Source organism: Aquarana catesbeiana, linkage group LG09 (genome assembly GCF_042186555.1).
Source record: "Aquarana catesbeiana isolate 2022-GZ linkage group LG09, ASM4218655v1, whole genome shotgun sequence".
Taxonomy (NCBI): Eukaryota; Metazoa; Chordata; class Amphibia; order Anura; family Ranidae; genus Aquarana; species Aquarana catesbeiana.
In genome coordinates, this window is record NC_133332.1 from 233,897,528 (window position 1) to 233,911,854 (window position 14,327).

At 40.4% G+C, this 14,327-nt stretch overlaps 1 protein-coding gene across 1 annotated transcript in view; it reads right to left on the reverse strand.

Moving 5' to 3' along the window:
• Positions 1–3,252: 3,252 nt before the first annotated feature.
• The window catches only part of TMEM141 (transmembrane protein 141), a 28,578-nt gene continuing 17,503 nt past the window's right edge, over positions 3,253–14,327 (reverse strand). Inside the window, exons 4-5 of the mRNA XM_073599970.1 lie at positions 9,313–9,420; positions 3,253–5,307 (exon numbers count right to left, since the gene is read on the reverse strand). Coding sequence (XP_073456071.1) covers positions 5,237–5,307; positions 9,313–9,420 — 179 coding nt within the window. The 3' untranslated portion in view covers positions 3,253–5,236. The remainder of the gene's footprint in view (positions 5,308–9,312; positions 9,421–14,327) is intronic.

The window sequence follows — 14,327 nt, forward strand, 5'->3', positions numbered from 1 at the left end:
AAAGGCGTGGAAAATCTAGCTATTATTAATGAAGGCATTCCGGTCCCACTCCACGTTCATTCCATATAGAAAATAGGTCCTAGCTTGATAAATCCACTTAGTCTCTAGTTGAGAGAACCCTCTGACCATATTGCTTCCCCTCCAGTGCCCTGAAAACTTGTCGATCCCCAAAAAAGTGTTACCCTTTGGATTGCAATCGTGTTTTAGAGCATAATGCTTAGACAAGCTATGCTTGGGGAACCCTCTTTTGATGTTGTCAACATATTCCTTGAGTCTAATATGTAATTTGCGAATTGTACGCCCTATATATTGTAACCCACAAGGGCAAATAATAACGTACACTACATGGTTTGCTGGTACATGTAATAAAAGGTTTTATCGGAAAAAATTCTTGCGTGGAAGTCGATTGTTAAGAATCTACCTTCCTACATTTATTGGTGTTCAACTTGCAGATCGGGCATTTCCTGCAAGGGAAGAAACCTCCCATATTTTGAAAAAAGGAAATCTGCTTAGGTGGATCAATAATATTGGGAGCTACTTGTAATTGTAATGGGGAAGCTCCTCTGTAAACCATACGAGGAAGCAATATGGTCAGAGGGGTCAGAGGGGTCTCTCAGCTACAGACTAAGTGGATTTATGAAGCTAGGACCTATTTTCCAAATGGAATGAACGTGGAGTGGGACCTGAATGCCTTCATTAATAATAGCTAGATTTTCCACTCCTTTGCCATTCCATCTTTCCCCTCTTCAGTATTAATTTTAAATATGTCTTTTTGTTTCTTTTATATTGTATTTTGGGAAGTATAGTGGATATTTTTCCTCTGTTTTCTTGTTCATTATATTTTTCCCAAAGATATTGTTTTATCTGTTTGTTTTTCAAATTTTGTATTTTTAGAACGTAGTTTGTAGTCTAACCACAAGATGGCGCCACCTCTTACAACCACCATTGCTCAGTCTACACATTTTAACTAATGATCACCCGTTTTTTCTATTCTAATTATGACCTTTGTCTTAGATGAATTTTTTCTATAGGAAACTCGCTATCGGATTTTTATCTTTGCCCGTTTCCACCTATTGAATAGTTCATTATTTCTAATTATTCAAGTCTTCTCTGTGAATTATTACTTCCGGTGTAAGAGTTTATACTTCCGGATCTTGGACGCATGTAATTTCCGCCTGTTCGGTCCCTTTGTTCCTATAAATACACATCAGTTTGCGTCATAACCACGCCCCTGAAGACGCATGTTGATGACAAAACGTTGGACGACGTTAGACTGGTGACGCTGGACGTGGTTGGACAGAGACACGGCGGCCATCTTGATGGTTAGAAGCGCTGGACGCTTCACACTGCTGTTTAAATCTTCTGACGAATGTGAGTTTAATTTACTTATGGTTACAATAAATACCCTTGGTCATTTATTTTGCGCAATGAGCGTTCTTTCTGTACTCCCTACATGTACTTAAATCTCGAGATTGCATACGCCCACTGGACTGTGCTTGGTATAACATCCTGTTGATAAGAGTCTTCTAGGATTTTCACCTGGCCCAGAGGGAGAGAATTATTGTGATGCTGTACAAACAGGGGATTGTCTTTTGCTCTATGAAGATTGCCTTCACTACCTGATCATATGTGTATAACCCATACACTGATGGTAAGGGTCAGTTTGTTTGGGTGATGGTATTCCCTTTTGAAGTTTCCTTCATGGTGGATCTCGTCCAATAGAAGCTTTTTGTTTTTCCCTTTGATGGTGATGGCTCTGATTGGCTCTACTTTATCGATACTCAGGAACTTCCTTTATTTTGAACTTTGTATATTTTAAGCGGTGCACATTCATTATTCTCAAATTTTTGTTGTCGTAAATTCCGACAAAAAATTTCCGATGGAGTCTACACACGGTCGGAATTTCCGACAACAAGCTCCCATCGAACATTTGTTGTCGGAAATTCCGACCATGTGTACGCAGCAAAAAAGACTTGAGGCTGTAATTAGTGCCAAAGGTGCTTCAACAAATATTGAGCAAAGGCTGTGAATACTTATGTACATGGGATTTTTTTCATTTTTTTATTTTTAATAAATTTGCAAAGATTTCAAACAAACTTCTTTCACATTGTCATTATGGGGTATTGTTAGTAGAATTTTGAGGAAAATAATGAGTTTAATCAATTTTTGAATAAGGCTGTAACATAACAAAATGTGGAAAAAATGAAAGGTTGTGATTACTTTCCGGGGTTCTTTTTTTTTTTTTTTTTTTTTATAAAAGTGAAAACAAAGATCTTGAAAGATTGGCTGCTATTGTTAACACTCACATTTATTTTTATTCATTTTATGTTGTGTGTTAAGGTTACTGAAATATGCTAGCTCCAGAATAAACTCTTACACATGCATACACAAGGAGCATTAGCATGTCTGTTAAATAATTGTATATGTTGAAATGTATACTGTTTTTTACAAATAGTGTCTTTGTGTTATTATATTGCAAATTCAATTTCTGTTAGTTTAGTCACATTGGATATCAATTACTACTGGTAACTAAGGGTTACTGTCTCTTCCTTATAAAAGAGCAAGTGTGCCCAAGTATAGAGGAAGGCACAAGATAAGGGTCTTCAGATGTGATATAGGGAAACTTTTATACCAGTAACATAGGGGCAAAAACCAGACAAAAATATACTAAGATAAATTAGTGTTACTGGATACCTATGCCTACCCATAGGTATAGGTATGCACTTTGTGACAGTGTCCTTTAAGGACATTCAATTTGTAGTTGCAGCCCAAGAAAATTTTCAGGGATCTTAATGGTTAAAAGGATCGCGCCACACTTTACAAATCTGATTCTGTTTTGTAGATACTGAGACTGGCCAAGATAAAGGATCTGCTGGGTTCTGATACTTTCAGCCACTGATAAGGCATTTTCATCAGACAGGGGTCCAACAGATGAGTAGTTGAAAAGTCAAGGCCTCCATACTAAATTGTAATCTCAGGTGGAGCACAGGAATATTTATCAAAGCTATTCTGCCAAATACTTGTCTTTAACCACTGGTGCTTCCAGACTTATTCTGACACTTCTCACATAAATGTTAAAAAAAAAAAGCTTTCTTTATGCTAGAAAATTTCTTAGAACCCCTAAACAATATATGTATACAGTATATATTTTTAAGCAGAGACCCTAGAAAATAAAATGGTGGGTTTTGCGTTTTTTTTATGTCACATGGTATTTGTGCAGCGTTTTTTCGAACACATTTTTTTGGGAAAAAATACACTTTAATTAATTTTATTGCAAAAAAACACAATACAATACCAGATTGTTTGGTAAAATAGAATAGATGATGTTAAATAGGAACCACACATATCACACACATCTCACACTTTAAAATTACGCTCGTGGAATGGCATCAAACTACGGTACTTAAAAAGCTCCATAGGTAACGTTTTAAAAGTTTACTAATTTAGAGTTAGAGGTGGTCTGGTGCTAGAATTATTGCTCTAGAGTTCATGGCTATACTTCATTTGCGTTGCAAACACCGTTTACATATGCCCGTGGGGGAGATTTGGGCACTAATAAATTCTATTATTTTTATTTTTACACTGCTCCTCTTCTTTTTTTTTTTTATAACTTTTATTGCTATCACAAGGGATGAACAACATCCTTTGTGATAGCATGGGCAGTGACACATTATTTTTACTGAAACATATTCCACTAAGAAATACTTGTTGCATCTGGTTTCTTAGCCCATAGAGATAATCAGGGATGTTCTGGTCCTAAGTCATCCCTATGGTAAGCCAGCGGAACCGCAGTCCCAATCTCCCTGGTGGGACAGGAGAGCCAAGAAATGCGGCTGAAGAGGGGAATTAGTCGCTCGGCTCGCTTTTACATTATTCAGCATTGCAGGCTGCAGTCATGGCCTCAGCATAACCACTTAAACCAGAGGACATACAGGTACATCTATTTGAGGGAATTGGTTAAATGACTGTGATTGGTTCACCACCAGAAACAGACCCTTAACCACTTGCCAACCATACTATAGCCGAATGACGGCAACAGCATGGTCGTCTAGTTCTGGACTGCTGTCATATGACGGCGTCCCGTGATCCCACCCACCACGCTTCTGCTGCGGGGCGCGGCCGGTGCGCTCTGTGATTGCAGCGTTGCATGACCGCGCAATTGTCTGTCATTCAAAGTGTGACAGCTCTGAAAGCTGAAAATTGGCCTGGGCAGGAAGGGGGTAAAAGTGTCCAGTAGGCAAGTGGTTAAAGGGTTAGTTCCCCTTTCATGGCATTTTGCAAAAAAAAAAAAAAGAAATCACCCTCGACTTCTAGCATCCCCAGCACATTCTTTACACGTAGGCAGTGTGCAGCCTGTCCAAAAAAAAAAAAGAAAAACCCTTAGTAGCTGATCCCCCCTCCTGTCTTATCAGCAGGACAAACAATGTTAGCAGCATCATTGTTCAAACACCACGCATGTGCAGTGTGTTCTCTTGATGGCTCAGCTCAGCTGGATGCATTGTTTAAAAGAGCCAGAGCAGCCACTGGGAACTGCTAATATCCGGCAGGAGCGAGGGGGTTAAGTACTAAATCTTTATTCGGTCAGGCATTCTGCGCACTGCCTATATATATGGAGGGGGAGAGGAGCAATAATTTGAACAATGGAGGAGTGCATGGAGGATTTCTTGCAAAATGGCCATTAAAAAGGTAAATAGAACTTTTATGTACAGCAAACTCTTACTTTCCCTGTGCCCTCCTGCCTGTTGTGTCATCAGATACCTCCAACACTCCTGTGGAAGTTCCAGATCAGTAAAATAGAACAGTGACAGAGCTAAGTAAGCTCTCTTCTGTCCACTTGTGACAATAATTGACCTGATTCTGGGATTTAGTGGTGAATTGAGATAGATAAGGGAAAGGGGAGTGACACATGTACACCTCTAGGACCAGAGTTTTTAAGGCGTTCACTTGCAAATATCGGCAAATACAGGATCTGCTTTTATTATACTTCCTTATAGCCTGATAAATCTCCCTCGTAATTGAAACCTTTTATGGAAAGCCCCATCCTTTTTTCACATTGCAGATTATATGGGCTATTCAAAAAGGGGATGTCCACATTTTAATGACTGACAAACAGAAACAATAGTCTAAGTGTATAAAAATACCACATTAATTTTTTTTCTGTGTGATCTTTTGGTTTGTGGCAGGCAACAGGCAAGTGCTGGAAAGTCCCATACTTTCTTTGCTGCGTGAACAGCATTTATTCAGCTTGATCCCCGTATTTATTCCTGGTTTTCCTGTTTTGATCTGATTCTGTGGTCTGCTGGTAATCTGAAAGAACATGTAAAAACGTAATGAATTTTGCTTTGTTATTATACCATTATAATAATAAGCAGAATGAATCATAATGCAAACAAAAGATTGTTGTCACAGGCCCTTACACCCACTAGTGAATTAAAGGCATAATGGTGTCTCACCTGGCAGTTGGACGATTATTTATTCTACATTATGGAAAAATCATCCAGCAACTAAGTAGATTTAAACAGGAAAATACTAGTGCTGAGATATCTCAGGGCACAGGAGGTAGCTTTCATTATAGTTTTGGAAATATGTTATATGTTATTTGACAGATTATGTATTAGCGTTGAAGTTAAAGAACATCTTCAAGCCTATTTTTTTTTTCTATGGAGCACACAGACTGGGAGAAGGAGGAGCAGTATTGGCCTATTAATGGTGCAGCGTGTACAGGTACTGGCAAGCAACTGACTAGTACAGAGAGAAAGCAGAGAAATGACTGCATGACTTTTTGGCTGCTCCTTCAATGTCCATTCAGTCTTGGGGAGGTGATCTAGCTGTGTTGCTTAACCACTTTCCGCCCACGCTATAGCCGAAAGATGGCTACAACGCAGGCTTCCAGTGCTGGGAGGGCGTCCATAGACGTCCTTCCACAATTAGGCTGCTCACGCGCCCCCTGCAGCGAGCTCTGTGATCGAGTCCTTTGGACTTGGCTGATCACAGATTGGGGTAAAGGGCCAATCACAGCGGCCCTTTACCATGTGATCAGATGTCAGCCAATAACAGCTGATCACAGAAGTAAACAGGAGCTGGTTATCAGCTTTTTTTCTCCTCACGGCAATAATCTGAAGAGAAAAGAAGAAACGCGGTAACCGGTTTCTGTTACAGGAACATCGGCCCCATCATTTCTCACCAGTGCTGCTAATCAGTGTCCAGCAGTACTGCTAATCAGTGCCACCAATCAGTGCCACCTACCAGTGCCGCCTCATCAGTGCCTATCAGTGCAGCCTCATCAGTTATGGAGAAAAATGATCTGTTTGGAAAATGTTATAACAAACTATTAAGACATTTTTGTATCAACACAGAGTGGTGCTGTGGATACATATAAGGTACTATGTGCCGCGTCCCGGGATTAAATGCTGAAAAAAGGAAATTGTGGGCTTGGACTTTATAGGCACGATAACAAGTAATATAAAGTTAAAAACTAAAATTTATTAAACATGAAACACATTATAAAAAAATGTCCTTTGCTGCAGTCGCTCCCTACCCGAGCGGCCGCTCTCCACGTCTATCTATCTTTACCAATTACCAGCAGCAGGTCCCATACTTACATCCTGGGATGCTTAATTTTTTGACTACATATGAGTTATTGTGACCGCTGCTTCCCCCACACATAAACTGGCTTTATATTGGTACCTATATAGCTTCTTTTTGTCCAGCTATCCTCTTGGCAATGTATGTTGCTAGCTTTTTCTAACACTATTTACCACAGTGTATGCCTTCAATTATTTCTTCTGGAGGGGCATCTTCTTTTTCCCCTCTCTTCGCACCATCGTATCATTATTATTATGATCCATTATCCATCACTCAACACTGATCATTAAGACTGACGTAACTATCCAGCCTTATAGATTTAATCATTAAAACAATTAAATCACATTTTTTCATTAACTAATTCCTCCTTGTTTAAAGTCTGCTACATTAAATTTGTTCCATGCTCCTGAAGAAGCGCTATGCGCGTAACATGTTGAGCCCTAGACATCAATATCTTTATATATCGACTACATAGCTCTCTGGAGTAAAATGAATCCTATGATGGAAGGATTGGTATCTCATCCTCGAATTGTATATGTTTCTTCATTGAGCTATGTATGGATTATATTATTGTAACTGTATTTTTATGGACTGATTTCTTACAGATATTATATCGGTTCTTTTTAAATAATGTGTTTCATGTTTAATACATTTTAGTTTTTAACTTTATATTACTTGTTATGCCTATAAAGTCCAAGCCCACAATTTCCTTTTTAGCAAAACATAAAAACCCCTAGTGGTGATTAAATACCACCAAAAGAAAGCTCCGTTTGTATATAAAAAAAGTGATACAAATTTGGTTTGGGTACGGTGTTGCATGACTGCGCAATTGAAATTCAAAGTACGACAGCGCTGAAAGCTGGCCTGGGCAGAAAGGGGGTATAAGTGCCCAGTAAGCAAATGGCTAAAGTGGTGTGGCAGTGCAGTACCCTGCCAGGGTCTAAATGAAGATTATAAACATAGTTCTCAACTAGGGGGGTTGAGGGGCTCCAGGGGGTTTGCTTAATGCAGGGAAAACTGGCTTCTCAGTTTCCTCATTGTTTTCTAAAGTCCGTTTTGGGACCTAGAACCTGGAGATTTCTAAGAGATCTGGGTGGGATGAAATCGCCAGTCCTGGGTACAGATTTTGTGAACAGCCAGCACACTAATTGGTCAGGTGTGTTCTGGGCTTTTAGTAGTGACCTTACCATGGTTCTGGACTCCTGTGGAACAGTCTGTAGGAGCCAGACCAGGGCCTGAAGTGGAATGTATAGGCCAGGAGGCTAAATGTTTATTTATATGCGAGAATGAAATGCTGAAAAACCCCTGTGATGGAAACCTGTTTTGATTATCTGGAACTTTTGATAGAAAAGCCCTTAGGCTGCATTTACCCCTGAGCGTTTTCAGCCTGTAAAATGCCCGTAAAAACCCCCAAAAATGCCCAATAAGCAAAATCCCATTCATTTCAACGGCACCTGTTCACATCTGAGTGTTTTCTCACCTAAAGCAAAACACCTGAAGCTCACAAAAAATATGAGCTTCTTTTTAGGCAGATTACAGGCATTTTTCTGTTTTTTACATTGGTGACCTTTTGACTTGTACAAAATTGCAGTAAAAGCAACTTTCTACCTGAAAACAAAACGCTCAGGTGTGAATGCAGCCTAAAAAAGAAGAAAACAAGTGTCGGTGTGCTGTAAAGCTCTACCATTTGATGCTATCTCTCACAGTATTTGTAAACCCTCACATATACCCAGTGAAGCGATTAGCCTCAGGTGATACACACACAGAGATGAAACAAATGCTCCTATACAAGTTGTACCCATTTATCTGCAATCTTCTCTTCTCTACATCCATTCAAAGTGCAGAATTTACACAGGATCTCGCAACTCTGAAAAGTAGGTTCGGAGATCTGAAGATACATTAGTAGGGAGAGCTCTGAGAGCTGATTGGAGGGGAAGGGAGGGAAGGGACCCCCCCCCCTTTACACAGGAACAGAACTGAGGCTGTCAGTAGCTGGAGGTCCCTCCCATGTCACCATTTTTCACCTGGTGTCAGGAAAACCTGTCAGAAGTGACTCATGCAGATAGTAGAGGAACAAAGCATCAGACAAAAAAGACACTTAGTGCTCTGGATTGAGACAAGTACACATTATCGATATGCTATGGGATATGCTTTGTTCACATTTAATGTCTGAGGTTTACAACCACTTTAACGGCCAGTAAAAAGTCAACTCACCAGGTTGACTGTGCTGTGTTGCAGGACTGTGTAAATTTCAGGACTGGAAGGACAGAAATACAAATCCTTTTAAAACAACTCCCAAATTTACATTATTTGGGTTACCAGTCCCACAATAATCCACAAGTTACTGATCTCTCTTGGAATTTCAGGCTTGAAAACAGAGAATTTAATTTTAAGCCATCAAGGCTGGCACCACTGCAACCTTTTCCATAAACACTTGTAATTGTTAATATTGTACTTCCCAAGTATGGGTTCCTCTTCTCGTATCGCTTCCATCGGCCTTCCGCTACAATATATAGTGCATGTTGATAAAGAACCCAGAAAACACAGTGCTCCAAATCTGTCATACACTCACATGAAAGGCTTCCAAACATCAGAGGCAAACCATTTGAATCAGAAGTTATCTTTATAACAGGAAATATTCACAGCTAATCTCTTTTCAGGAAAATATATATCTTTATCATCCCTAGGAAAAATGTGAAGATATTTTAACCATTTCGGCATAATCACCCGTGTTATGCAATTGCGGATGAGGACCTTTCTCGAGATAAATCCACAATCTTGAACATTTTTCTGTCTCTCTTTTAGTCACGGAATAGCTGGCAACAGAACCTGCAACTGTAAAGAACAAACCTGATCAAAATCTTATCTGATTAGCCTGCAAATTAGCTAAACCTCGAAGACATTACATATATTTACACAAACACAATGGGGGAGATCAATAAAGCTGCTGCGACACTTTTCTGGTGGTAAATGCTCTTGATAATGTCGGCAACAATTTTAATTCTGAATGTGCCAAATTCAGGCAGTTCTAATTTGCTTTACTTGTACATTGCAGCACAACAGTTGCACCAAAGTAAAATACTGACAGTTCGTATCTTACGAATGTGGAGGTAATTAAGACCAAATTTCTTTTGGCATACAGAGGACAGGTTCTGCAAAGGTGTCTCGCATGTGTTCTAAAAGTGGAGCAGTATGCACCAACTTCAAGTAAAAAATGCATTTAGAATGCATGCAAGACACTTTGGCCAGTTTTTATGGATTCCGGGGAATATATTACCCAACTTTTTGTAAAATATAAAATGTGGTTGTGATTAGTAGATACCCAATATGTCAAACCTTAAGAAACTGAACATGCCCCTAAAACGGCAACAAACTTTGGTATCCAAAATTGTCCATAGGAAACACTTTAAAATACTTTACAGATTATCAATATAGAGTTAAAAGAGAAATAGGGGTTTGTTTGTTTTGGACTGTGGAGGGGCAGGAGCGCCAGCTGCCAGTCCAGGCATGTGGGCAGATCCCGACTCCATTGTCCTGATCTTGCCTGAGCCTGGAACGGCTTTGTGACATCAACAGACAGCGGACTTCAACCTGCTGTCTGCTGAAAACAGGTCACAGGAGTGCCAAACGAACTGCACTCCTGTGATCCATAGGAGAAGTACAGCCAAACGAGCTGTGAACGATAAATACTGTAGGGGGCCGACTTTTAAAAATCAGGAACTTACCAGTCCATGGATTCTATAGCTCTGTCTTCCCACACCCGTTTCTTATTATGCTGTAGGTCCCCAGGGCCGCCATCTTAGATTTTGGACCTGGCCGGGACTTTCTGATAAACCACAGCTGGCTCCCCACTCCCCAGTATGTGCAGAATTGCACAGGGATAGCGGTCCTGCAGCCTCCTGGGACCTGTCTCAAAAGGCTGCAGGTGGGGAGGGGAAGTGGTAGGAACGAGTTCATCATTGCCTAAGCCAGGACTGAAAAGGTGGGAGCTGGTACCAATGAAAAACAGTACTTGCCTCCCTCTCACCTTGCAATTCAGTCCAGGCTGGGGGAGAGAGAGAATGAGCTGTACTTCACTTTTTGAGTGAGGTTCTGCTTTAAAAAGCTGTCTAATAACAAACAAAATTAATTTAACCTGCAGTTAGAGCAGTAGTAAAATAGAGAACATTTTGAGACCTTTGTAAGAGTTACATATATAATGCTGTTGCTGAAGGCTTGTGCAGGGGATTTTTTTGTGGGTTGCAGGTGTGTCTAATGAATGTAGGGTCTTTTGTCAATGAAGTCAGGGGGGGAAATAGGGTTCAGGGTGGGAGGATCTCTCAGGTCCCTGTAATAACCTTTAGCAGTCTTCTCCCTACTCTTCTCTGGTATCTGTTCTATGGTCTTCTTGCATTTTTTTCACACCTACCTACTGATTTTTAATTGTATTCACATCTGGGGTTGTGAATTTTCAAGTATGTTTTCCTAACTCTTAAAAGTCTCTTTTATTGTTCTCAGCCTCCTCCAAATTCCATTTTTCTATTTCTGCTGTGTTCCGACTTCCTCTTGGAGGGTGGCTACATTAGTTCTCCATGGTCTCACTATGTGTCCAAATGTAGCCACCCTCTCTTGCTCACTCCTGAGATGGGCTATGGGATTTGTAGTTTGCTTAGAGCAGTGCACATGACCGTGACAAATGCGTACGGCTTGTTCCAAACTGAAGTGAGAGGAAAAGGAGTACTGTTGTTTGGTTGTTCATAGAGGACATTACAAGGAGGTAGAAAAACACAGTAAGAGACAATTTTAAAAAATAGTTTACGGGGCCATTAAGTAGTGGATTATTTTAGAAAAATAAGGATATGGTTTATTTTTTTCCCCATCTTTAATATGGGGGCTAGGAAGTCTTGTTATTTTTCATTATATTTGACGCATAGTACAACTTGATCGCATAGACATTGTTTTTTTTTTTTACACAAGGACTCAATCTTTTATGCATATGCCTTTTGATATCATTACAGTGCTGATTTTATGCAATCAAGATCGGAGGTCCTGAAAAAGAGGGGTTGTCCCACGAAATGCGTTGACCCATATCTAACAGTCCCCAGGGATTTTACTACAAAATCCCTGTAAAATCTAATTTGGCATATAATGATTTTATATATGTTTTTAACATGTATTAATAAAGCTGTATAAATCATTTTAAGTTATGCTTATGAGTTATATGTATGTAACATTGGAGTTTTATTCAAAGTCCCTCTCTATAGATATAGACAAATCAATGTGTCTTATGGCAGTGGTCATCAACCCTGTCCTCAGGGCCCACTAACAGGCCAGGTTTTATGTATTACCTTGGGGAGATGCAGACTAGAATACTGCAATCACTGAGCAGCAAATTATATCACCTGTGATATATTTCAGTTATCTTGCAAACCTGGCCTGTTAGTGGGCCCTGAGGACAGGGTTGATGACCACTGTCTTATGGTATTTGAGATGATATCTCCAAGTGGTTCCTTTCACACCACTCCTTTAACAAATTGATTTAAATATATTGTTTAGTATCTTGGTACATACTTACCTAAACCCCATCTAGATCCAGCGATGTTGCAGGTGTGTCTCGACTTCACAGGACTCCCCTCCTCATTGGCTGAAACAGCAGCGCAGCGCCATTGGCTCCCACTGCTGTCAAAGTCAGTCAGCCAATGGGGAACGAAAGGAGGCGGGGCCAAGCCCCAGTGTCTGAATGGACACAGGGAGCTGTGGCTCGACGAGGGTGCCCCCCTTACAAGCTGTTTGCTGTGGGGGCACTCAACAGGAGGGAGGGGACAGGAGCGCCAAAGAGGGACCCAAGAAGAGGAGGATCCAGGCTGCTCTGTGCAAAACCATTTCACACAGCATGAATGATCAGGATGTATGAAATTCTTATACATATTGTAATGAAACCTGTAAAAGGCTCAGTTAACGCTTGCCCAAGCCGTAAAACACAGAGTTTTACCATGTGACAGTGCTGGTTCCAGAAGGGAGCAGTGTGATGTGCGTTTTAATAGTTTTTTTTCTTAACCTTATATGAAGGGTCAAGTGTCACTTCGTTCAAGTCACCGCACAGCAGGGCAGACATGTGGTTCTATTGAGTGTGCTGCAGAAAAATGTTGACACGCTGCATTTTACCATAGCTCCCCACACATCACACCAGCGCTGCAGTGTGAACAGGGCACATACCGTGTACTTACCCCGAAAGGAAGACCTACCCTGAAAATAAGACCTACTGGAGATTTTTTAGGAGGGCTGCAATATAAGCCCTGCCCCAAAAATAATAATAGTTTAAAGTGCTTGTACAATCCTATAATACACTCTCTTACCGTATTATAAAATGTACAATGTGCGTGTTTCTGTAATATTAATGTTGTTAAAGCACCACTCAGTGCACAGCTGATCTCCCGCTGCTTTCCTCCTCTTCTCAGGGGATCTTGGCCCCCCCCCCCCCCCTCATTGCTCAGGGTGCGGAAGAGATCTGTGGCGGGTAACGTAATCGCCGAGCGGTGCTGTAACAGAGGTATTCAGTAAGATTTCTGTGAATGGCAGAGAGGTCAAAAGGGGACGGGTGGACGGGCACTTTTTCTCTGTAGTTAACCTTCAGAGTGCCAGAAGACAGCCACACAGCACAGCATCCTGTGGCTGTGAAGGGGACACTGTGGGGATGATGTTTAGAAAAAGCAACTGCTTGCTGGTAATGGGATACTCACCATTACATGTATGGGTCTGTACTCCAAAAAAATATTTACTAAGCTTCAGCTTTAATTTAGATTAAGAGAATAAATACATCATGTCAATTTCATATGCTATTTTTTTTAAGTATATTTTCTTTAGTCGCTATTTGAACAACAATCTAATGTTTTCTTTTTCATATATGTTGAAAAAGTCCACAATTTCTATAGGCAAGGAGGGAGAAGGGGACAGAAAACAGAGGGCACAGGAACTGGCAAAAAAACATTACATGATAAGACCTACCCCGAAAATAAGCCCTACGGTGTCTCTTGTTGCCAAAATTATTATAAGACCCGGGCTTATTTTCGGGGAAACATGGTAGAAGCCCTAAAAGTGACCTGCATTTATCCAGTGCAGAAAAACGAAGGTCACCGCTGTTGGTACGAATGAGCCCTAATATGTCTGGAATACAATTCAAATTGAAGGTCTGGATGACATTTTAATAAGTTGAGTTCAATGATGAAAAAAAAAAAAAAAAGTGTTCTGATGAATGATTTTTCTTTGAACCTTCAAACATAAATCTATCATTGTATGGGAAGCTTAATAGGAATTTAACATATAAGTGATTCAGTTGTTCCTCTTTAATGTCTATGTGTAGGAGTCAGCACATATACAACCTTCAGATCTGTTGGCCTTGAACATTTAAGGAGTGTAGATGGGTGGGTTGCTCTCTCTGAATAAAATGATTGTATTCTGCAGAAATACTCAATAAAAATTGTTGCTGCAAATATTTTGATTCGCACCTGCTGGCAGTTTGTCACATCAGCATAAAGACGGTTGACAGCTGGCTTCATGCTCCCTCCCAAGAAGTAAGAGGGAGTCAAATATTAACTATTTGATAAACAAATGTACACTTTGGGTTTGATTTACTAAAACTGGAGAGCGCAAATTCTGGTGCAGCTGTGCACAGTAGCCAATCAGCTTCTAACTTCAGCTTGTTCAATTAAGCTTTGACAATAAAACCTGGAAGCTGATTGGTTTCTATGCACAGCTGCAACTGA